Source organism: Panulirus ornatus, chromosome 10, assembly GCF_036320965.1.
Source record: "Panulirus ornatus isolate Po-2019 chromosome 10, ASM3632096v1, whole genome shotgun sequence".
In the NCBI taxonomy this organism is placed as follows: domain Eukaryota; kingdom Metazoa; phylum Arthropoda; class Malacostraca; order Decapoda; family Palinuridae; genus Panulirus; species Panulirus ornatus.
The window spans coordinates 512,699-539,064 of NC_092233.1; the positions used below are offsets into that span (position 1 = coordinate 512,699).

Here is a 26,366-nt window from a genome sequence, read left to right on the forward strand (position 1 = left end):
TTTGTGTGATCGGGGCCTGAACATGCAGGAGGGTGAAAGGAGGGCAAGGAATAGAGTGAATTGGAGCAATGTGGTATACCGGGGTTGACGTGCTGTCAGTGGATTGAAGCAAGGCATGTGAAGCGTCTGGGGTAAACCATGGAAAGCTGTGTAGGTATGTATATTTGCGTGTGTGGACGTATGTATATACATGTGTATGGGGGGGGGGGGGGTTGGGCCATTTCTTTCGTCTGTTTCCTTGCGCTACCTCGCAAACGCGGGAGACAGCGACAAAGTATAATAAATATAAATAAATATATATATATAGAAGAAGGAGTCACGCGGGGAGTGCTCATCCTCCTCGAAGGCTCAGATTGGGGTGTCTAAATGTGTGTGTGGATGTAACCAAGATGTGAAAAAAGGAGAGATAGGTAGTATGTTTGAGGAAAGGATTCTGGTTGTTTTGGCTCTGAGTGAAACGAAGCTCAAGGGTGAAGGGGAAGAGTGGTTTGGGAATGTCTTGGGAGTAAAGTCAGGGGTTAGTGAGAGGACAAGAGCAAGGGAAGGAGTAGCAGTACTCCTGAAACAGGAGTTGTGGGAGTATGTGATAGAATGAAAGAAAGTAAATTCTCGATTAATATGGGTAAAACTGAAAGTTGATGGAGAGACATGGGTGATTATTGGTGCATATGCACCTGGGCATGAGAAGAAAGATCATGAGAGGCAAGTGTTTTGGGAGCAGCTGAATGAGTGTGTTAGTGGTTTCGATGCACGAAACCAGGTTATAGTGATGGGTGATTTGAATGCAAAGGTGAGTAATGTGGCAGTTGAGGGAATAATTGGTATACATGGGGTGTTCAGTGTTGTAAATGGAAATGGTGAAGAGCTTGTAGATTTATGTGCTGAAAAAGGACTGGTGATTGGGAGTACCTGGTTTAAAAAGCGAGATATACATAAGTATACGTATGTAAGGAGGAGAGATGGCCAGAGCGCGTTATTGGATTACGTGTTAATTTACAGGCGCGCGAAAGAGAGACTTTTGGATGTTAATGTGCTGAGAGGTGCAACTGGAGGGATGTCTGATCATTATCTTGTGGAGGCTAAGGTGAAGATTTGTATGGGTTTTCAGAAAAGAAGAGTGAATGTTGGGGTGAAGAGGGTGGGGAGAGTAAGTGAGCTTGGGAAGGAGACTTGTGTGAGGAAGTACCAGGAGAGACTGAGTACAGAATGGAAAAAGGTGAGAACAATGGAAGTAAGGAGAGTGGGGGAGGAATGGGATGTATTTAGGGAAGCAATGATGGATTGCGCAAAAGATGCTTGTGGCATGAGAAGAGTGGGAGGTGGGTTGATTAGAAAGGGTAGTGAGTGGTGGGATGAAGAAGTAAGATTATTAGTGAAAGAGAAGAGAGAGGCATTTGGACGATTTTTGCAGGGAAAAAATGCAATTGAGTGGGAGATGTATAAAAGAAAGAGACAGGAGGTTAAGAGAAGTTAAGAGAAAGGTGCAAGAGGTGAAAAAGAGGGCAAATGAGAGTTGGGGTGAGAGAGTATCATTAAATTTTAGGGAGAATAAAAAGATGTTCTGGAAGGAGGTAAATAAAGTGCGTAAGACAAGGGAGCAAATGAGGAGGTGATAACAAGTAGTGGTGATGTGAGAAGGAGATGGAGTGAGTATTTTGAAGGTTTGTTGAATGTGTTTGACGATAGAGTGGCAGATATAGGGTGTTTTGGTCGAGGTGGTGTGCAAAGTGAGAGGGTTAGGGAAAATTATTTGGTAAACAGAGAAGAGGTAGTAAAAGCTTTCGGAAGATGAAAGCCGGCAAGGCAGCAGGTTTGGAAGGTACTGCAGTGGAATTTATCAAAAAAGGAGGTGACTGTATTATTGACTGGTTGGTAAGGGTATTTAATGTATGTATGACTCATGGTGAGGTGCCTGAGGATTGGCGGAATGCGTGCATAGTGCCATTGTACAAAGGCAAAGGGGATAAGAGTGAGTGCTCAAATTACAGAGGTATAGTGCCATTGTACAAAGGCAAAGGGGATAAGAGTGAGTGCTCAAATTACAGAGGTATAAGTTTGTTGAGTATTCCTGGTAAATTATATGGGAGGCTATTGATTGAGAGGGTGAAGGCATGTACAGAGCATCAGACTGGGGAAGAGCAGTGTGGTTTCAGAAGTGGTAGAGGATGTGTGGATCAGGTGTTTGCTTTGAAGAATGTGTGTGAGAAATACTTAGAAAAGCAAATGGATTTGTATGTAGCATTTATGGATCTGGAGAAGGCATATGATAGAGTTGATAGAGATGCTCTGTGGAAGGTATTAAGAATATATGGTGTGGGAAGCAAGCTGTTAGAAGCAGTGAAAAGTTTTTATCGAGGATGTAAGGCATGTGTACGTGTAGGAAGAGAGGAAAGTGATTGGTTCTCAGTGAATGTAGGTTTGCGGCAGGGGTGTGTGATGTCTCCATGGTTGTTTAATTTATTTATGGATGGGGTTGTTAGGGAGGTGAATGCAAGAGTTTTGGAAAGAGGGGCAAGTATGAAGTCTGTTGGGGATGAGAGAGCTTGGGAAGTGAGTCAGTTGTTGTTTGCTGATGATACAGCGCTGGTGGCTGATTCATGTGAGAAACTGCAGAAGCTGGTGACTGAGTTTGGTAAAGTGTGTGAAAGAAGAAAGTTAAGAGTAAATGTGAATAAGAGCAAGGTAATTAGGTACAGTAGGGTTGAGGGTCAAGTCAATTGGGAGGTAAGTTTGAATGGAGAAAAACTGGAGGAAGTAAAGTGTTTTAGATATCTGGGAATGGATCTGGCAACGGATGGAACCATGGAAGCGGAAGTGAATCATAGGGTGGGGGAGGGGGCGAAAATCCTGTGAGCCTTGAAGAATGTGTGGAAGTCGAGAACATTATCTCGGAAAGCAAAAATGGGTATGTTTGAAGGAATAGTGGTTCCAACAATATTGTATGGTTGCGAGGCGTGGGCTATGGATAGAGTTGTGCGCAGGAGGATGGATGTGCTGGAAATGAGATGTTTGAGGACAATGTGTGGTGTGAGGTGGTTTGATCGAGTAAGTAATGTAAGGGTAAGAGAGATGTGTGGAAATAAAAAGAGCGTGGTTGAGAGAGCAGAAGAGGGTGTTTTGAAATGGTTTGGGCACATGGAGAGAATGAGTGAGGAAAGATTGACCAAGAGGATATATGTGTCAGAGGTGGAGGGAACGCGGAGAAATGGGAGACCAAATTGGAGGTGGAAAGATGGAGTGAAAAAGATTTTGAGTGATTGGGGCCTGATTGTGCAGGAGGGTGAAAGGCGTGCAAGGAATAGAGTGAATTGGAATGATGTGGTCAATGGAATGGACTAGGGCATGTGAAGCGTCTGGGGTAAACCTTGGAAAGTTTTGTGGGGCATGGATGTGGAAACGAAGCTGTGGTTTTGGTGCATTGTGCATGAAAGCTAGGGGCTGAGTGTGAACAAATGTGGCCTTTCTTGTCTTTTTCTAGCACTACCTCGGGCACATGTGAGGGGAGGGGGTTTTCATTTCATGTGTGTCGGGGTAGCAACAGCAATGAATAATGGCAGACAGTATGAATTATGTACATGTGTATATATGTATATGTCTGTGTGTGTATATATATGAGTACGTTCAAATGTATAGGTATGTATATGTGCGTGTGTGGATGTGTATGTATATACATGTGTATGTGGGTGGGTTGGGCCATTCTTTCGTCTGTTTCCTTGCACTACCTCGCTAACACGGGAGACAGCGACAAAGCATAATAAATAAAAAAATATATACATTATACTTTGTCACTGTCTCCCGCGTTAGCAAGGTAGTGCAAGGAAACAGATGAAAGAATGGCCCAACCCACCCACATACACATGTATATACAAACACGTCCAAACACGCACATATACATACCTATACATCTCAAAGTATACTTATATACACACAGACATATACATATATACACATATACATAACTCATAATGTCTGCCCTTGTTCATTCCCGTCGCCACCCCGCTACACATGAAATAACAACCCCCTTCCCCCGCATGTGTGCGAGGTAGCGCTAGGAAAAAACACAAAGGCCACATTCCTTAAAACTCTGTCTCTAGCTGTCATGTATAATGCACTGAAACCACAGCTCACTTTCCACATCCAGGCCCCACAAAACTTTCCATAGTTTACCCCAGACGTTTTACATAACCTGGTTCAATCCATTGACAGCACATCGACCCCGGTATACCACATCATTCCAATTCACTCTATCCCTTGCACACCTTTCACCCTCCTGCATGTTCAGGCCCCGATCACTCAAAATCTTTTTCACTCCATCTTTCCACCTTCAATTTGGTCTCCCACTTCTCCTCGTTCCCTCCACCTCTGACACATATATACTCTGTCAATCTTTCCTCAATCATTCTCTCCATGTGACTACCTCTGTCAATCTTTCTTCAATCATTCTCTGCATGTGACTACCTCTGTCAAATCTTTCCTCAATCATCCTCTCCATGTGACTACCTCTGTCAATCTTTCCTCAATCATTCTCTCCATGTGACCAAACCATTTCAAAACACCCTCTTCTGCTCTCTCAACCACACTCTTTTTATTACCACACATCTCTTACCCTTTCAATACTCACTCGATCAAACCACCTCACACCACATATTGTCCTCAAACATCTCATTTTCAACACATCCACTCTCCTCCGCACAACTCTATCTATAGCCCAAGCCTCACAACCATATAACATTGTTGGAACCACTATTCCTTCAAACATACCCATTTTTGCTTTCCGATATAATGTTCTCGCCTTTCACACATTTTTCAACACTCCCAGAACTTTCGCCCCCTTCCCCACCCTGTGACTCACTTCCGCTTCCATGATTCCTCTCCCAGATATCTAAAACATTTCACTTTCTCCAGTTTTTCTCCATTCAAACCTACCTCCCAATTGAATTTGTCCCTTAACCCTACTGTACCTAATAACCTTGCTCTTATTCGCATTTACTCTCAGCTTTCTTCTTTCACACACTTTACCAAACTCAGTCACCAGCTTCTGCAGTTTCTCAACTGAATCAGCCACCAGTGCTGAATCATCAGCGAACAACTGACTCACTTCCCAAGCTCTCTCATCCACAACAGACTGCATACTAGCTCCTCTCTCCAAAACTCTCCCATTCATCTCCCTAACAACCCCATGCATTTATTTTTTATTTATAATACTTTGTCGCTGTCTCCCGGGTTAGCGAGGTAGTGCAAGGAAACAGACAAAAGAATGGCCCAACCTACCCACATACACATGTATATATATATATACACGTCCACACACAGGACATATACACACCTATACATTTCAACGTATACATATATATACACACAGACACATACATATATACACATATACATAATTCATACTGTCTGCCCTTGTTCATTCCAGTCACCACCCCGCCACACATGAAATGACAAACCCCTCTTCGGGAATGTGCGTGGCATAGCTAGGAAAAGACAACAAATGCCACATTTGTTCACACTTAGTCTCTACCTGTCATGCAAAATGCACCAAAACCACAGCTCCCTTTCCACATCAATGCCCCACAAAACTTTCCATGGTTTACCCCAGACACTTCACATGCCCTGGTTCAATCCATTGACAGCACGTTGACCCTGGTATACCACATTGTTCCAATTCCCTTTATTCCTTGCACGCCTTTCACCCTCCTGCATGTTGAGGCCCCGATCATTCAAAATCTTTTTCACTTCATTTTTCCACCTCTAATTTGGTCTCCCACTTCTCCTCGTTCCCTCCACCTCTGACACATATATCCTCTTGGTCAATCTTTCCTCGCTCATTCTCTCAATGTGACCAAACCATTTCAAAACACCCTCTTCTCCTCTCTTAACCAAACTCTTTTTATTACCAGACATCTCTCTTACCCTTTCATTACTTACTCGATCAAACCACCTCATACCACATATTGTCCTCAAACATCTCATTTCCAGCACATCCACCCTCCTCTGCACAACTCTATCTATAGCCCACGCCTCGCAACCATACAACGTTGTTGGAACCACTATTCCTTCAAACATACCCATTTTTGCTTTCCGAGATAACGTTCTCGACTTCCACACATTTTTCAACGCTCCCAGAAATTTCGCCCCCTCCCCACCCTATGATTCACTTCTGCTTCCATGGTTTGATCCATTGCCAAATCCACTCCCAGATATCTAAAACACTTCACTTCCTTCAGTTTTTCTCCATTCAAACTTACCTCCCAATTGACTTGTCCTCAACCCTACTGTACCTAATAACCTTGCTCTTATTCACATTTACTCTCAGCTTTCTTCTTTCACACACTTTGCCAAACTCAGTCACCAGCTTCTGCAACTTCTCACCCGAATCAGCCACCATCCATAAACAAATTAAACAACCATGGAAATATCACGCACCCCTACTGCAAACCGACATTCATTGAGAACCAATCACTTTCCTCTCTTCCCACTCTCACACATGCTTTAAATCCTCAATAAAAACATTTGTGGCATGAGAAGAGTGGGGGATGGGTTGATTAGAAAGGGTAGTGAGTGGTGGGATGAAGAAGTAAGAGTATTAGTGAAAGAGAAGAAAGAGGCATTTGGATGATTTTTGCAGGGAAAAAATGCAACTGAGTGGGAGATGTATAAAAGAAAGAGACAGGAGGTCAAGAGAAAGGTGCAAGAGGTGAAAAAAAGGGCAAATGAGAGTTGGGGTGAGAGAGTATCATTAAATTTTAGGGAGAATAAAAAGATGTTCTGGAAGGAGGTAAATAAAGTGCGTAAGACAAGGGAGCAAATGGGAACTTCAGTGAAGGGCGCAAATGGGGAGGTGATAACAAGTAGTGGTGATGTGAGAAGGAGATGGAGTGAGTATTTTGAAGGTTTGTTGAATGTGTTTGATGACAGAGTGGCAGATATAGGGTGTTTTGGTCGAGGTGGTGTGCAAAGTGAGAGGGTTAGGGAAAATGATTTGGTAAACAGAGAAAAGGTAGTAAAAGCTTTGCGGAAGATGAAAGCCGGCAAGGCAGCAGGTTTGGATGGTATTGCAGTGGAATTTATTAAAAAAGGGGGTGACTGTATTGTTGACTGGTTGGTAAGGTTATTTAATGTATGTATGACTAATGGTGACGTGCCTGAGGATTGGCGGAATGCGTGCATAGTGCCATTGTACAAAGGCAAAGGGGATAAGAGTGAGTGCTCAAATTACAGAGGTATAAGTTTGTTGAGTATTCCTGGTAAATTATATGGGAGGGTATTGATTGAGAGGGTGAAGGCATGTACAGAGCATCAGATTGGGGAAGAGCAGTGTGGTTTCAGAAGTGGTAGAGGATGTGTGGATCAGGTGTTTGCTTTGAAGAATGTATGTGAGAAATACTTAGAAAAGCAAATGGATTTGTATGTAGCATTTATGGATCTGGAGAAGGCATATGATAGAGTTGATAGAGATGCTCTGTGGAAGGTATTAAGAATATATGGTGTGGGAGGCAAGTTGTTAGAAGCAGTGAAAAGTTTTTATCGAGGATGTAAGGCATGTGTAAGTGTAGGAAGAGAGGAAAGTGATTGGTTCTCAGTGAATGTAGGTTTGCGGCAGGGGTGTGTGATGTCTCCATGGTTGTTTAATTTGTTTATGGATGGGGTTGTTAGGGAGGTGAATGCAAGAGTTTTGGAAAGAGGGGCAAGTATGAAGTCTGTTGTGGATGAGAGAGCTTGGGAAGTGAGTCAGTTGTTGTTCGCTGATGATACAGCGCTGGTGGCTGATTCATGTGAGAAACTGCAGAAGCTGGTGACTGAGTTTGGTAAAGTGTGTGAAAGAAGAAAGTTAAGAGTAAATGTGAATAAGAGCAAGGTTATTAGGTACAGTAGGGTTGAGGGTCAAGTCAATTGGGAGGTGAGTTTAAATGGAGAAAAACTGGAGGAAGTGAAGTGTTTTAGATATCTGGGAGTGGATCTGGTAGCGGATGGAACAATGGAAGCGGAAGTGGATCATAGGGTGGGGGAGGGGGCGAAAATTCTGGGAGCCTTGAAGAATGTGTGGAAGTCGAGAACATTATCTCGGAAAGCAAAAATGGGTATGTTTGAAGGAATAGTGGTTCCAACAATGTTGTATGGTTGCGAGGCGTGGGCTATGGATAGAGTGGTGCGCAGGAGGATGGATGTGCTGGAAATGAGATGTTTGAGGATAATGTGTGGTGTGAGTTGGTTTGGTCGAGTAAGTAACGTAAGGGTAAGAGAGATGTGTGGAAATAAAAAGAGCGTGGTTGAGAGAGCAGAAGAGGGTGTTTTGAAATGGTTTGGGCACATGGAGAGAATGAGTGAGGAAAGATTGACCAAGAGGATATATGTGTCGGAGGTGGAGGGAACGAGGAGAAGAGGGAGACCAAATTGGAGGTGGAAAGATGGAGTGAAGAAGATTTTGTGTGATCGGGGCCTGAACATGCAGGAGGGTGAAAGGAGGGCAAGGAATAGAGTGAATTGGAGCGATGTGGTATACCGGGGTTGACGTGCTGTCAGTGGATTGAATCAGGGCATGTGAAGCGTCTGGGGTAAACCATGGAAAGCTGTGTATGTATGTATATTTGCGTGTGTGGTCGTATGTATATACATGTGTATGGGGGTGGGTTGGGCCATTTCTTTCGTCTGTTTCCTTACGCTACCTCGCAAACGTGGGAGACAAAAAAAAAAAAAAAAAAAAAAAAAAAAAAAATCACTGCTTCTAACAACTTGCTTCTCACACCATATATCCTTAATACCTTCCACAGAGCATCTCTATCAACTCTATCATATAACTTCTCCAGATCTATAAATGCTACATACAAATCTATTTGCTTTTCTATGTATTTCTCATATACATTCTTCAAAGCAAACACCTGATCCACACATCCTCTACCACTTACACACTGCTCTTCCCCAATTTGATGCTCTGTACATACCGTACATGCCTTCACCCTCTCAATCAATACCCTCCCATATAATTTACCAGGAATACTCAGCAAACTTATACCTCTGTAATTTGAGCACTCACCTTTATTCGCTTTGCCTTTGTACAATGGCATTATGCATGCATTCTGCCAATCCTCAGGCACCTACCATGAGTCATATATACATTAAATATCCTTACCAACCAGTCAACAACACAGTCTTCCCCTTTTTTAATAAATTCCACTGCAATACCATCCAAACCCGCTGCCTTGCCAGCTTTCATCTTCCACAAAGCTTTTACTACCTCTTCCCTGTTTGCCAAACCATTCTCCCTAACCCTCTCACTTCGCACACCACCTCGTCCAAAACACCCTATATCTGCAACACTATCATCTAACAAATTCAACAAACCTTCAAAATACTCACTCCATCTCCTCACATCACCACTACTTGTTATCACCTCCCCATTAACCCCCTTCACCAATGTTCCCATTTGTTCTCTTGTCTTACGCACTTTATTTGCCTCCTTCCAAAACATCTTTTCATTCTTCCTAAAATTCAATGATACTCTCTCCCCCAACTCTCATTTGCCCTCTTTTTCACCTCTTGCACTTTTCTCTTGACCTCCTGTCTCTTTCTTTTATACATCTCACACTCATTTGCACTATTTCCCCACAAAACTCGTCCAAAAGCCTCTTTCTTCTCTTTCACTAATAATCTTACTTCTTCATCCCATCTCCTCACATCACCACTACTTGTTATCACCTCCCCATTAACCCCCTTCACCAATGTTCCCATTTGTTCTCTTGTCTTACGCACTTTATTTACCTCCTTCCAAAACATCTTTTCATTCTTCCTAAAATTCAATGATACTCTCTCCCCCAACTCTCATTTGCCCTCTTTTTCACCTCTTGCACTTTTCTCTTGACCTCCTGCCTCTTTCTTTTATACATCTCACACTCATTTGCACTATTTCCCCACAAAACTCATCCAAAAGCCTCTTTCTTCTCTTTCACTAATAATCTTACTTCTTCATCCCACCACTCACTACCCTATCTAATCTGCCCACCTCCCACCCTTCTCATGCCACAAGCATCTTTTGTGCAAGCCATCACTGCTTCCCTAAATCACTGCTTCCCTAAATACATCCCATTCTTCCCCCACTCCCCTTACCTCCTTTGCTCTCACCTTTTTCCATTCTGTATTCAGTCTCTCCTGGTACTTCCTCACACAAGTCTCCTTCCCAAGCTCACTTACTCTCATCACTCTCTTCACCACAACATTCTCTCTTCTTTTCTGAAAACCTCTACAGATCTTCACCTTCACATACACAAGATAATGATCAGACATCCCTCCAGTTACACCTCTAAGCACATTAACATCCAAAATTCTCTCTTTTGTGCACCTATCAAGTAATGCATAATCCAATAATGCTCTCTGGCCATCTCTCCTATTTACATATGTCTACTAATGTATATCTCTCTTTTTAAACCAGGTATTCCCAATCACTAGTCCTTTTTCAGCACATATCTACTGGCTCTTCACCATTTCCATTTACAACACCGAACACCCCATGTACACCAATATTCCCTCAACTGCCACATTACTCACCTTTGCATTCAAATTACTCATCACTATAACCCGGTCTCTTGCATCAAAACTACTAACACACTCACTCAGCTGCTCATAAAACACTTGCCTCTCATGATTCTTCTCATGCCCAGGTGCATACGCACCAATAATCACCCATCTCTCTCCACCAACTTTCAGTTTTACCTATATCAATCTAGAGTTTTTTTTCTTACACTTTATCACATAATCCCACCACTCCTGTTTCAGTAGTGCTACTCCTTCCCTTGCTCTTGTCCTCTCACCAACCCCTGAATTTACTCCCAAAACATTCCCAAGCCACTCTTCCCCTTTACCCTTGAGCTTCACTTCACTCAGAGCCAGAACATCCAGGTTCCTTTCCTCAAACACACTACCTATCTTTCCTTTTTTCTCATCTTGGTTACATCCACACACATTTAGACACCCCAATCTGAACCTTCAAGGAGGATGAGCATTCCCCGCGTGACTCCTTCTGCTTCCTCTTTTAGAAAGTTGAAATACAAGGAGGGAGGGTTTCTAGCCCCCCACTCCCGTCCCCTTTAGTCGCCTTCTACTACACGTGGGGAATGCGTGGGAAGTTTTCTTTCTCCCCTATCCCCATATATCCTTTATTCTTTTTACTTTATTTTATTATACTTTGTCCCTGTCTCCCACATTAGCGAGGTAGCGCAAGGAAACCAACGAAAGAATGGCCCAACCCACCCACATACACACGCCCACACACGCACATATACATACCTATGCATTTCACCGTATACATACATATACATAAACAGACAAATACATATATACACATGTACATATTCAGTGTATTAAGAATATATGGTGTGGGAGGCAAGTTGTTAGAAGCAGTGAAAAGTTTTTATCGAGGATGTAAGGCATGTGTACATGTAGGAAGAGAGGAAAGTGATTGCTTCTCAGTGAATGTAGGTTTGCGGCAGGGGTGTGTGATGTCTCCATGGTTGTTCAATTTGTTTATGGATGGGGTTGTTAGGGAGGTGAATGTAAGAGTTTTGGAAAGAGGGGCAAGTATGAAGTCTGTTGGGGATGAGAGAGCTTGGGAAGTGAGTCAGTTGTTGTTCGCTGATGATACAGCGCTGGTGGCTGATTCATGTGAGAAACTGCAGAAGCTGGTGACTGAGTTTGGTAAAGTGTGTGAAAGAAGAAAGTTAAGAGTAAATGTGAATAAGAGCAAGGTAATTAGGTACAGTAGGGTTGAGGGTCAAGTCAATTGGGAGGTAAGTTTGAACGGAGAAAAACTGGAGGAAGCAAAGTGTTTTAGATATCTGGGAGTGGATCTGGCAGCGGATGGAACCATGGAAGCGGAAGTGGATCATAGGGTGGGGAGGGGGCGAAAATCCTGGGAGCCTTGAAGAATGTGTGGAAGTCGAGAACATTATCTCGGAGAGCAAAAATGGGTATGTTTGAAGGAATAGTGGTTCCAACAATGTTGTATGGTTGCGAGGCGTGGGCTATGGATAGAGTTGTGCGCAGGAGGATGGATGTGCTGGAAATGAGATGTTTGAGGACAATGTGTGGTGTGAGATGATTTGATCGAGTAAGTAACATAAGGGTAAGAGAGATGTGTGGAAATAAAAAGAGCGTGGTTGAGAGAGCAGAAGAGGGTGTTTTGAAATGGTTTGGGCACATGGAGAGAATGAGTGAGGAAAGATTGACCAAGAGGATATATGTGTCGGAGGTGGAGGGAACGAGGAGAAGTGGGAGACCAAATTGGAGGTGGAAAGATGGAGTGAAAAAGATTTTGTGTGATCGGGGCCTGAACATGCAGGAGGGTGAAAGGAGGGCAAGGAATAGAGTGAATTGAATCGATGTGGTATACCGGGGTTGACGTGCTGTCAGTGGATTGAATCAGGGCATGTGAAGCGTCTGGGGTAAACCATGGAAAGCTGTGTAGGTATGTATATTTGCGTGTGTGGACGTATGTATATACATGTGTATGGGGGTGGGTTGGGCCATCTCTTTCGTCTGTTTCCTTGCGCTACCTCGCAAACGCGGGAGACAGCGACAAAGCAAAAAAAAAAAAAATATTCACACTTGCTACCCTCAGCCATTCCTGTCACCACCCCACCACACATAAAATGGCACCACCCTCCACCCACACATGCGTGAGATGGTGCTAGGAAAATACAACAAAGACCACATTCGTTCACACTCAGTCTCTAGCTGTTATGTGTAATGCACCAAAACCACAACTCCCTTTCCACATCTAGGCCCCACAAAACTTTCCATGGTTTACACCAGACGTTTCACATGCCCAGGTTCAATCCCCTGTTTCTAAAAGGGGAAACAGAAGGAGTCACGCGGGGAGTGCTCATCCTCCTCGAAGGCTCAGATTGGGGTGTCTAAATGTGTGTGGACGTAACCAAGATGAGAAAAAAGGAGAGATACGTAGTATGTTTGAGGAAAGGATCCTTGATGTTCTTGCTCTGAGTGAAACGAAGCTCAAGGGTAAAGGGGAAGAGTGGTTTGGGAATGTCTTGGGAGTAAAGTCAGGGGTTAGTGAGAGGACAAGAGCAAGGGAAGGAGTAGCTCTACTCCTGAAACAGGAGTGGTGGGAGTATGTGATAGAGTGTAAGAAAGTAAACTCTAGATTGATATGGGTAAAACTGAAAGTGGATGGAGAGAGATGGGTGATTATTGGTACATATGCACCTGGGCATGAGAAGAAAGATCATGAGAGGCAAGTGTTTTGGGAGCAGCTGAATAAGTGTGTTAGTGGTTTTGATGCACGAGACCGGGTTATAGTGATGGGTGATTTGAATGCAAAAGTGAGTAATGTGTAACTGTGTGTGTGTGTGTGTGTGTGTGTGTGTGTGTGTGTGTGTGTGTGTGTGTGTGTGTGTGTGTGTGTGTGTGTGTGTGTAACAGGCCAGAACTGACAAGGAGATAGGGAATTTGTGTGTGTGTGTGGTGTATCAAACTTTACATTGACCTCAGTCACTCCTCACAAAAACATATCGGATCAAGCAACAGTGAGATGTGATTACAGGAAACATGGTTGTCATCTTTCTAATTCTACACAGCCTTTTTGGCAGGATTAACATTTAGTAGTTAGTTTAGTTATAAGAATTGAATGACAAGGAATTAAGTAGTTTTATAAGAAGCAGTAACTTGGAAAACAATCGAGGAGTCAAAAACAGTAAGACCGTTGCTAAGGTTATAAATCATCCTAGCATGTGGTCATCCCATGCCTCACTCATGAATTAAGAGATTTACCAATTAGGTATATTTTCTTAAAACTGTTTAGTACGTCATAAATAAAACAGCATACTGTGAGAATAGAGAATAATAGAAGAGAAGTTATGCTTTTATTTTATTGTTCACATCAAAATTGTAACTGTCAGTTTGTAGTAAGAGTTAAAGTGTTAAACTCAAGAGACGTGGCATTGTCCATACCAGGTCCCCTGTTGGATTAAATATATAAGCTGTAAAATATAACATTCACGGTGTTCAAATAACAAAATACAAGGAGACAGTGACAATGAAAATGCCTCGACTGTGGTATTCTGTCCACAAACATACAATCTCTCCTTGTCATACCTAACACTTGACAACACTTAACCCACGTTGCTCATTCTTCATAATTCTAGTTTTTCCTGCAGTGAGCACTGTGCGTGCACCAGCCCTGCCTTTTGGCAAAATGTTAGGACCAGTAGATATATGCAGTAGGTAAGCACATTTAGGCAGGAGCATTAGGTAATATTTTAGGTAGTAGTAGTTGGTAAGACCATTAGACAGAAGTAGTCAGTAGGAACATTAAGTATGAGCCTCAGAAAACACTGCGCTCGAGTTGCCTTCTGCCAGTAGCCTGTTAAGGGTGTGGCACTAAAGGCTAAGAAGTGGCACTGGAGTTCACTTGTTATAGCAACTCTATTGCCATGGCCACCCCTTTGAGGGAGTTCCAACTGGAACAGACATTAGAGATATAGATAGATAGAATAACCAAAGAAAATGAAATGACTGCTTTGGTAATATAACAAGTGGCATCCCATATTACACAGTACAGAGACGAGAGTCAGTGTTAGGTAAACTAGTACCTGATCAACACAGAGACAGATGGTAGTGCTCCTTGCCTAGCCTAGTAGGTACAACGCTAACATCCATCACAATCCTGGTAAGTCATACATCACTCTTGCACAACATATTGTATTCAGAGTGTCAGACTCGTCCCTTGTAAGGGTTATGAGGCAATAATATGTCAACAAGGAACACTGATACTTTCAATTCCAACAGGGCAACAGTGGAGGCTGAGCAACAGTAGCAGCCAAGCAACAGAAAGGACCGAGGGAGCACCAACAGGGGCCCGGCACCAATAAGAAACAAGTGCCAACTGGGGCCGAGAGAGGATCTTAGCAGTTTGGAGAAGGAAAAAGTGAGCTGCACCATGGACATATGCAAGGCACTCCTTGCCACTATGAGCAGAGCATGTGCAAGCTGACCTGACCTGGGGAACATGGGCAATTGTTGAGCAGGTACTGACACCCACCCAGACTCCCGTGCACACACTGACTGACCTGATGGCAAGGATGACTGAGAAAAGGATTCCCGCATGCCTGAACTCCCAAGGAAAGAATACAAAATGGGGAGTTTACAAGGGAAATGTATGACAGTACCACAAAAGGGGTTGGTGGGAGAGGAAAACAACTGTGACAAGGGGAAACAGAGTGGAATAGTACTGGAGGGAAAGGAATAGTGGAAGAATGTGTGGAATGGAGTATGTGAAGGAGGCATGTAAGACAGGGATACGTGGAGACTCTTTTGCTGTTGTCATCTCCTTAGTGGTAGATCCCAGATAGAGCAGGCATCAGAGATACAGACAGAGAGAGACACTCTAAAAATTTGTGCCTCCATGGCTACCTCTTACCATGAGAATCCAAATCCTTTGGTCTAGTCTATCTCTTTATAACTGAACTCCCCATCATCAGTACTTCACCATCTTTAAGTAGTGTGTTTTACTGCTTCATGCACCATCCTGACAGTTCCTTATCATATCCTTCTTGTTCTGAGATGGGACCTGTGTTGTAAATGTTAGTGTCCACTAACCTATCTATACTGTACATGGAGAGATTTATAAATTGTGGGGCCCTTATCTCTTGTATATTCTCTCCTATCATAAAACTTATTACATCTATGTATCCTGTCTGCCTTTACATCCATGTGATTACTATCTGTGTTACAGGGGAACAGTTTTAAACTCTTGTTGTCCTATCTTTTAATCTTGAACATACATAGAGGTCTCTAATGATGGATGAGATGCATTCATTCTTGTCTCTAATGATGGATGAGATGCATTCTTAAGTGAAGTTTTTAACTCGTGTTGTCCCATCTTTTAATTCTGTACATACAGAGGTCTCTTTTAATGGATGAGATGCATTCTTAAAGACTGTCTATTAAATGAAAAATCCATTAAAAGGGGTCACTATAACACAGTGCCTATGTAGATGCATTCCTGACAAGTGTGCAGTCTTACCCTTTTAAGTACTGCAGAATGGCTTCCTTTGGTAATAGTAATGGGTCTACAGATGTTACATTAGTATTCTATTGATAAAACAAACACACTGTTAATATAAATATCACATGAAACAAAATTCAATCTATAATCACAAGTTTGTCAGAGCTCGCAGCATTGTTGATCACTGATGCCATGCTCCTACAGTGCACCTACACCTTCCTGGCCTGCTATCTATTGTTACCAGTGGCTAATTCCTTGTGCAGAAAAATTTGTTGCAGCTTAGGTCATAAAGGACTGGCTGGTTCATCTTCTCACTGTTCTCAAGTATTATTTTAATGGTAGAGGAAGCTAATCCAATCAAATGACACACATATGCCTGATGCCCACCTGCCTCAACCCTACATATCAATTGCATCTTGTAGTCTACATAAATTACTTTCCTAGGCACCTTAGATGCTTTAACTATACTCACGCTTGCAGGTCTTTTTCCATGATTGGTTTAAACTGTTCTATAAATATTCATTTGTTGTACCAAAGGTTTGAACAAATAACTATTTTATCACTGACCAATGCAATTCATCAAAAGCAGGATCAAAACTTATGAATGGCCTTGAACTCTAGGCAGTTACCAGTCATCTTCAGCTCCTTCATGGTGTGTGCATTATGAACAAGGAATTAAACAGATGGTCCTTGAGGAACACTGGAGACCCACATGAACAAGTCTTTCTTTTTCTACTTTCCCCTGGGGATAAGGAAGAAAGAATACTTCCCACGTATTCCCTGCATGTAACAAAAGGCAACTAAAAGGGTAGGGATGGGGGGCTGGAAATCCTCCCCTCCAGTCTTCTACTTTTCCAAAAGAAAAGAACGAAGAAAGCAACTGAGACTGGACTAAATCATGGCAGGCAGTACACAACTGCCTAAGAAAATATAAAACAAGATGTAGCAGATATATTCACTGATTTCTTTTCTTTTGTCTCATTTTTTTCTAATAACATCATATTCATCATCTTATCATCATAACATCATCTTGTCACTGGGGATAGGGGAGAAAGAATACTTCCCACGCATTCCTCACGTTTCGTAAAAGGCGACTAAAGGGGACGGGAGCGGGGGGGCTGGAAACCCTCCCCTCCTTGTATTCTAACTTTCTAAATGGGGAAACAGAAGGAGTCATGCTGGGAGTGCTCATCCTCCTCGAAGGCTCAGATTGGGGTGTCTAAATGTGTGTGGATGTAACCAAGATGAGAAAAAAGGAGAGATAGGTAGTATGTTTGAGGAAAGGAACCTGGATGTTTTGGCTCTGAGTGAAATGAACCTCAAGGGTAAAGGGGAAGAGTGGTTTGAGAATGTCTTGGGAGTAAAGTCAGGGGTTAGTGAGAGGACAAGAGCAAGGGAAGGAGTAGCACTACTCCTGAAACAGGAGTTGTGGGAGTATGTGATAGAGTGTAAGAAAGTAAACTCTAGATTGATATGGGCAAAACTGAAAATGGATGGAGAGAGATGGGTGATTATTGGTGCATATGCACCTGGGCATGAAAAAAAAGATCATGAGAGGTAAGTGTTTTGGGAGCAGATGAGTGAGTTAGTTAGTAGTTTTGATGCACGAGAGATCGGGTTATAGTGATGGGTGATTTGAATGCAAAGGTGAGTAATGTGGCAGTTGAGGGAATAATTGGTGTACATGGGGTGTTCAGTGTTGTAAAGGGAAATGGTGAAGAGCTTGTAGATTTATGTGCTGAAAGAGGACTGGTGATAGGGAATACCTGGTTTAAAAAGAGATATACATAAGTATACATATGTAAGTAGGAGAGATGGCCAGAGAGCGTTACTGGATTACGTGTTAATTGATAGGCGCGCGAAAGAGAGACTTTTGGATGTTAATGTGCTGAGAGGTGCAACTGGAGGGATGTCTGATCATTATCTTGTGGAGGCTAAGGTGAAGATTTGAAGAGGTTTTCAGAAAAGAAGAAAGAATGTTGGGGTGAAGAGAGTGGTGAGAGTAAGTGAGCTTGGGAAGGAGACTTGTGTGAGGAAGTACCAGGAGAGACTGAGTACAGAAAGGAAAAAGGTGAGAACAAAGGATGTATGGGGAGTAGGGGAGGAATGGGATGTATTTAGGGAAGCAGTGATGGATTGCGCAAAAGATGCTTGTGGCATGAGAAGCGTGGGAGGTGGGCAGATTAGAAAGGGTAGTGAGTGGTGGGATGAAGAAGTAAGATTATTAGTGAAAGAAAAGAGAGAGGCATTTGGATGATTTTTGCAGGGAAAAAATGCAAATGACTGGGAGATGTACAAAAGAAAGAGGCAGGAGGACAAGAGAAAGGTGCAAGAGGTGAAAAACAGGGCAATTGAGAGTTGGGGTGAGAGAGTATCATTAAATTTTAGGGAGAATAAAAAGATGTTTTGGAAGGAGGTAAATAAAGTGCGTAAGACAAGGGAACAAATGGGATCTTCAGTGAAGGGGGCTAATGGGGAGGTGATAACAAGTAGTGGTGATGTGAGAAGGAGATGAAGTGAGTATTTTGAAGGTTTGTTGAATGTGTTTGATGATAGAGTGGCAGATATAGGGTGTTTTGGTCGAGGTGGTGTGCAAAGTGAGAGGGTTAGGGAGAATGATTTGGTAAACATAGAAGAGGTAGTAAAAGCTTTGCGGAAGATGAAAGCTGGCAAGGCGGCAGGTTTGGATGGTATTGCAGTGGAATTTATTAAAAAAAAGGGGGTGACTGTATTGCTGACTGGCTGGTAAGGTTATTTAATGTATGTATGACTCATGGTGAGGTGCCTGAGGATTGGCGGAATACTTAAATAGTGCCATTGTACAAAGGCAAAGAGGATAAACGTGAGTGCTCAAATTATCGAGGTATAAGTTTGTTGAGTATTCCTGGGAAATTATATGGGAGGGTATTGACTGAGAGGGTGAAGGCATGTACAGAGCAACAGACTGGGGAAGAGCAGTGTGGTTTCAGAAGTGGTAGAGGATGTGTGGATCAGGTGTTTGCTTTGAAGAATGTATGTGAGAAATACTTAGAAAAGCAAATGGATTTGTATGTAGCACTTATGGATCTGGAGAAGGCATATGATAGAGTTGATAGAGATGCTCTGTGGAAGGTATTAAGAATATATGATGTGGGAGGAAAGTTGTTAGAAGCAGTGAAAAGTTTTTATCGAGTATGTAAGGCTTGTGTACGTGTAAGAAGAGAGGAAAGTGATTGGTTCTCAGTGAATGTAGGTTTGCGGCAGGGGTGTGTGACGTCTCCATGGTTGTTTAATTTGTTTATGGATGGGGTTGTTAGGGAGGTGAACGCAAGTTTTGGAGAGAGGGGCAAGTATGCAGTCTGTTGTGGATGAGAGAGCTTGGGAAGTGAGTCAGTTGTTGTTCGCTGATGATACAGCGCTGGTGGCTGATTCGTGTGAAAAACTGCAGAAGCTGGTGACTGAGTTTGGTAAAGTGTGAAAGAAGAAAGCTGAGAGTAAATGTGAATAAGAGCAAGGTTATTAGGTACAGTAGGGTTGAGGGACAAGTCAATTGGCAGGTAAGTTTGAATGGAGAAAAACTGGAGGAAGTGAAGTGTTTTAGATATCTGGGAGTGGATTTGGCAATGGATCGAACCATGGAAACAGAAGTGAATCATAGGGTGGGGAAGGGGGCGAAAGTTCCGGGAGCATTGAAGAATGTGTGGAAGTCGAGAACATTATCTTGGAAAGCAAAAATGGGTATGTTTGAAGGAATAGTGGTTCCAACAATGTTATATGGTTGCAAGGCGTGGGCTATAGATAGAGTTGTGCAGAGGAGAGTGGATATGCTGGAAATGAGATATCTGAGGACAATGTGGTGTGAGGTGGTTTGATCGAGTAAGTAATAATAGGGTAAGAGAGATGTGTGGTAATAAAAAGAGTGTGGTTGAGAGAGCAGAAGAGGGTGTTTTGAAATGGTTTGGTCACATGGAGAGAATGAGTGAGGAAAGATTGACCAAGAGGATATATGTGTCAGAGATGGAGGGAATGAGGAGAAGTGGGCGACCAAATAGGAGGTGGAGAGATGGAGTGAAAAAGATTTTGAGTGATTGGGGCCTGAACATGCAGGAGGGTGAAAGGCGTACAAGGAATAGAGTGAATTGGAGCGATGTGGTATACCGGGATCGACGTGCTGTCAATGGATTGAACCAGGGCACATGAAGCATCTGGGGTAAACCATGGAAAGTTCTGTGGGGCCTGGATGTGGAAAGGGAGCTGTGGTTTCGGTGCATTATTACATGACAGCTAGAGACTGAGTGTGAACGAATGTGGCCTTTGTTGTCTTTTCTAGAGCTACCTCGCACACATGAGGGGGTTGTTATTTCATGTGGTGGGGTGGCACTGGGAATGAATAAAGGCAGACAGTATGAATTATGTACATGTGTATATATGTATATGTCTGTGTGTGTATATATATATGTATACGTTGAGATGTATAGGTATGTATATTTGCTTGTGTGGGTGTGTATGTATATACATGTGTATGTGGGTGGGTTGGGCCATTCTTTCGCCTGTTTCCTTGTGCTACCTCGCTAACGCGGGAGACAGCGACAAAGCAAAATAAATATAAATATATATTATCACTGTATTTATCAAAAGAATATTCTTTTCATGTCTTTTAAATGAAAATCTGTTATACAAGCTCCAATAAAAGAGATCTCTCAGTAAGATCCATGTGAAAACATGGTGAAAACCCTGTGAAGTCATTGGTCTTCACCCCCACAGCTCAGGCTGGGTCCAGGTTGTTTGAGTTGTATTTTCTCTATGTAATTACCAATTTGTTTAGTAAGGGGAGATAGTTCTACACTTATGCATAAACACAAATTGCAGCCTAAGCCAGATACCCATTAATCAACCAGCCCTGAAGGGGGCAAAACATCTGGGTTGATTGTCGGCCAACTGCCATGCCCATGATTCAAACCTATGTAGGTCTGGCTCCAGACTAGCCTATGGTGACTCATGGTTAGTAATGCTAACCACTACACCAGCCCAGTCTGTACAAGTCAATAAGAATGAAAAAACTCTACTGATTTTGGATTAGTCATTCTCATAAATTAAGTGTTTTCCAAAACTAGTAATGTTTAACTTTTAGCTCATAAGGAAAAAGGTGGTTTTAATCATTTCTGCACTCATAATAAGTAAAAAAAATTTCCATTTTTTACGTACTTACAACTGGTCATTAGGTAAATCAAGTTTTCTCAAACTAGGAAAGGTAAACTATGAATTGGTAAGATAAAATCAGTAGTTTTGAAATTCCAAGTTCACCTCACAAACAAAAAAAAAAAAAGAGACAGGATCTTGCTGTTTTTTGTGTAACTGAGAGAACTTAAAAAATAGCTGCATAGTGAGAAGTTTTCTTTATATTGGCCAGCCAAATGAATAATAGGTTATTCTCAAGTTAAGAATGCTCAACCCTAAATTCATAAAAAATGATGGCTTTGATTTCTTTTGTGCACCTACTCTCAAATTAAAAAAGAATTTTTTTACATAACCAGAAATGGCTAATCCTGTAACAATATGTTTTTCCTTCATTGAAAATAGCTAACTCTTAACTGCTAACATTCTGTCCACAGACATACAATCTCTCGTCACACATAACACTTGACAACACAACTAAAGCAACTAATTCTCCATTACTCTAAAACTTTCTGCGAAAAACACCATGTGCTAGCCCTGCCATTTGGCAAAATGGTAGGAGTAATAGGCAGTAGTAGTATGTAGGAACATAAGACATGAGTATTAGGTAGAAGTAGTAGGAACATTAGGTGGAAGCATTAGGCAGAAAAAGTAAGTTGAAGCAATCGGTAAGAAAATTAGGTAGGAGCCTCTGAAAACACTGTGCTATAGTTGCCCTCTCCCAATGGCCTGTTAAGGGTGAAGCACTCTGGCTACAAAGCAACACCGGAGTTCACGAGTTTTCAAGACTCATTTGCTGTGGCCATTTACTTGAGGGAGTTCTCATAGGGAATGGGCATAAGAGATACATATACATTAATTCATAAAAGAATAATAGTTTTGATATACTTTTTAGAGGTACCTATCAATCACAAAAGTCTTTTGCTGATTTTTGTGCACTAAGGGTAGGCAATTAAAATACTCATCAAATGGGTGAAATTCATAAACACTGAATTTACAAAACTATTACCTTTCCATAGTGTTTGTGCAAGAAGCTGATGCAATCTTGGATGACCAAGTTTGTGTCTCTCTCCACATGACCACTTAACAGCACGAACAAGGTAATGGTGACGTTCAGGTGTTCCATGATTTAAGAGGCTGAACAAACTGTAAAGATGAGTTTATACTCAGTTATATAATCAAATCAACTGCAACAAAAAAAAACTATTCCTTTTCTTAAATACTGTATAAAGTGTACTCTGAAGGTCAATATTTATATGATCATTCATTTTTGGTCATCAAAAAGTGTTTCACAAGTTTCCAATGCAGAAATATTTAAACCTCACAGAAAACAGATGACCCTATTTTTTCTGAATTTAGATCCTATGACTCTTTTCAGAAATATATTTCAAAACCTGCATAATCAGCTTATCTTTTTAACAAATACCTATGTACAATGATCACATATGGCAGGAAAACCTAAGAAAAATGAAAAGGGTATGATCAAATGAAAACCATTATTTTCAAATTCATCCATAATGAACTAAGATCATACCAGACAACTGATCTAAACTAAGCTGAGAAAATGAAAACTGAAGCTTGAAAGTAAATTTCTCGAAATGGCACCTGACAAAAGAAAGATTTCATGTTCTGTATTAAGCTGAAGGCATTACTTTAATTCTCCACCTATATTCTTTTAACGATACAAAATAACTTACAATGGCAAAGTTAAACTCACAATAAATACAACAAACTTACAATTTAATTATCATATCTATTATGATGCATTCAGCATAAAATATGTGTAAGGTCAAACTACAAGCTATTTGCAGATTTTTCCTTATGACTATAATTAGCTGAGATATTACAATTGTTCTACAATTATCTATAAATCCTGTAAACTTGATATATCCTCACATCCTTTTCAATGACAAAATCAGTGTTGTTCTTTTAATCAACTCATTAGACAGAATACATGTGTGTCAGAGACCTCAATTTTAAAGAAGCAACACCACAAAGTAGATTTCTGTTTCCAGTTTTATGTCAATGTGGCACACCCTAAAATCCTGTTCTTATTTTTATTATCATTATTATTTATTATACTTTGTCGCTGTCTCCCGCGTTTGCGAGGTAGCGCAAGGAAACAGATGAAAGAAATGGCCCAACCCCCCCCCCCATACACATGTATATACATACGTCCACACACGCAAATATACATACCTACACAGCTTTCCATGGTTTACCCCAGACGCTTCACATGCCTTGCTTCAATCCACTGACAGCACGTCAACCCTGGTATACCACATCGCTCCAATTCACTCTATTCCTTGCCCTCCTTTCACCCTCCTGCATGTTCAGGCCCCGATCACACTAAATCTTTTTCACTCCATCTTTCCACCTCCAATTTGGTCTCCCTCTTCTCCTTGTTCCCTCCACCTCCGACACATATATCCTCTTGGTCAATCTTTCCTCACTCATCCTCTCCATGTGCCCAAACCACTTCAAAACACCCTCTTCTGCTCTCTCAACCACGCTCTTTTTATTTCCACACATCTCTCTTACCCTTACATTACTCACTCGATCAAACCACCTCACACCACACATTGTCCTCAAACATCTCATTTCCAGCACATCCATCCTCCTGCGCACAACTCTATCCATAGCCCACGCCTCGCAACCATACAACATTGTTGGAACCACTATTCCTTCAGACATACCCATTTTTGCTTTCCGAGATAATGTTCTCAACTTCCACACATTCTTCAAGGCTCCCAGGATTTTCGCCCCCTCCCCCACCCTATGATCCACTTCCGCTTCCATGGTTCCATCTGCTGCCAGATCCACTCCCAGATATCTAAAACACTTCACTTCCTCCAGTTTTTCTCCATTCAAACTCACCTCCCAATTGACTTGACCCTCAACCCTACTGTACCTAATAACCTTGCTCTTATTCACATTTACTCTTAACTTTCTTCTTCCACACACTTTTCCAAACTCAGTCACCAGCTTCTGCAGTTTCTCACATGAATCAGCCACCAGCGCTGTATCATCAGCGAACAACAACTGACTCACTTCCCAAGCTCTCTCATCCCCAACAGACTTCATACTTGCCCCTCTTTCCAAAACTCTTGCATTTACCTCCCTAACAACCCCATCCATAAACAAATTAAACAACCATGGAGACATCAAACACCCCTGCCGCAAACCTACATTCACTGAGAACCAATCACTTTCCTCTCTTCCTACACGTACACATGCCTTACATCCTCGATAAAAACTTTTCACTGCTTCTAACAACTTTCCTCCCACACCATATATTCTTAATACCTTCCACAGAGCATCTCTATCAACTCTATCATATGCCTTCTCCAGATCCATAAATGATACATACAAATCCATTTGCTTTTCTAAGTATTTCTCACATACATTCTTCAAAGCAAACACCTGATCCACACATCCTCTACCACTTCTGAAACCACACTGCTCTTCCCCAATCTGATGCTCTGTACATGCCTTCACCCTCTCAATCAATACCCTCCCATATAATTTACCAGGAATACTCAACAAACTTATACCTCTGTAATTTGAGCACTCACTCTTATCCCCTTTGCCTTCGTACAATGGCACTATGCACGCATTCCACCAATCCTCAGGCACCTCACCATGAGTCATACATACATTAAATAACCTTACCAACCAGTCAACAATACAGTCACCCCCTTTTTTAATAAATTCCACTGCAATACCATCCAAACCTGCTGCCTTGCCGGCTTTCATCTTCCGCAAAGCTTTCACTACCTCTTCTCTGTTTACCAAATCATTTTCCCTAACCCTCTCACTTTGCACACAACCTCGACCAAAACACCCTATATCTGCCACTCTATCATCAAACACATTCAACAAACCTTCGAAATACTCACTCCATCTCCTTCTCACATCACCACTACTTGTTATCACCTCCCCATTTGCGCCCTTCACTGAAGTTCCCATTTGCTCCCTTGTCTTACGCACTTTATTTACCTCCTTCCAGAACATCTTTTTATTCTCCCTAAAATTTAATGATACTCTCTCACCCCAACTCTCATTTGCCCTTTTTTTCACCTCTTGCACTTTTCTCTTGACCTCCTGTCTCTTTCTTTTATACATCTCCCACTCAATTGCCTTTTTTCCCTGCAAAAATCGTCCAAATGCCTCTCTCTTCTCTTTCACTAATACTCTTACTTCTTCATCCCACCACTCCTGTTCTTATGAAAGATAAATACAGTGTAGAGCATAAGCAGCCTCTGTTTCCCTGTCTTGCCCACTGGATTAAGATGTATCCTGGTTACTGTCCCACACTAATTCTCATTATGCTTCAACCCACTAAGACAATCAAATAGTCGGGAAGGAAGGGGCAACATTACATACATGAAACAAAATTCTCAAATGAAGGAAAGTCTTACATAAAAAAATAATTCTTTATGATTCTGTATCCCAATCCTGTGACTTGCATCCTCAGAAATTTATCATAATATAACCCTGGACAGAAACAAATCAAGTCTTCACCCTCCCACAATCCTGAATGGTCAACTACTTCAAAGCAACAGAACTCCAGCCAAACTACATATGACATGTGACACATGATATTCAGCTCCCATTCTCAACCAATAAAGCCTTAACTTAAGTGGTTCTAAAAAAGAAATACTATATACCTCTTGGTAGATCCCCTTATACAAAGTACCCCTAGTGTATCAACAAGGACTATGGAGTCTATGATTGTATCCACTATCAATGACACTGGGATATGAGACAATTTTGCTTTGAGCAAGATTCAGTCAGTACACCAGCTCCATGCATTGAAGGCTTCCAAACCTTGTTGAAGTTCTCCTGAGGAACAAGCTTGTAAAGACCATCATGACTTTATATGAGCAGACATCCTACAAAAAGTTCCACAAATGTATCATTGGTACAGTAACTACAGCAACGATTCTCTGACTTCTGGATTTGACTTCATCTTCCCACGAATGAACCTGGATTACAAGATAATCCTGAATCAAGAATTAATGAAGCATCCACCAACCAGAGAGCTTATGCAAATCTACCATCCATGAAGCCACTGATATAAAACAAAGGTTCCTTAAAGAATAACCCCACAAATTACTTTAAAGCAAACACTGCCTCTGGAGAGACACTCTCTACTTGCTATCACTCAGCATATCATAACACATTGAATGAG

The 26,366-nt window shown here is 41.8% G+C and overlaps 1 protein-coding gene across 2 annotated transcripts in view; it reads right to left on the reverse strand.

Annotated features, from left to right (window-relative positions):
• The window catches only part of LOC139750714 (Golgi to ER traffic protein 4 homolog), a 259,236-nt gene that overhangs the window by 132,651 nt on the left and 100,219 nt on the right, over positions 1 to 26,366 (reverse strand). For both annotated transcript variants that reach the window (XM_071665388.1, XM_071665387.1), the window contains exon 4: positions 22,182 to 22,318. In XM_071665388.1, coding sequence (XP_071521489.1) covers positions 22,182 to 22,318 — 137 coding nt within the window. The remainder of the gene's footprint in view (positions 1 to 22,181; positions 22,319 to 26,366) is intronic.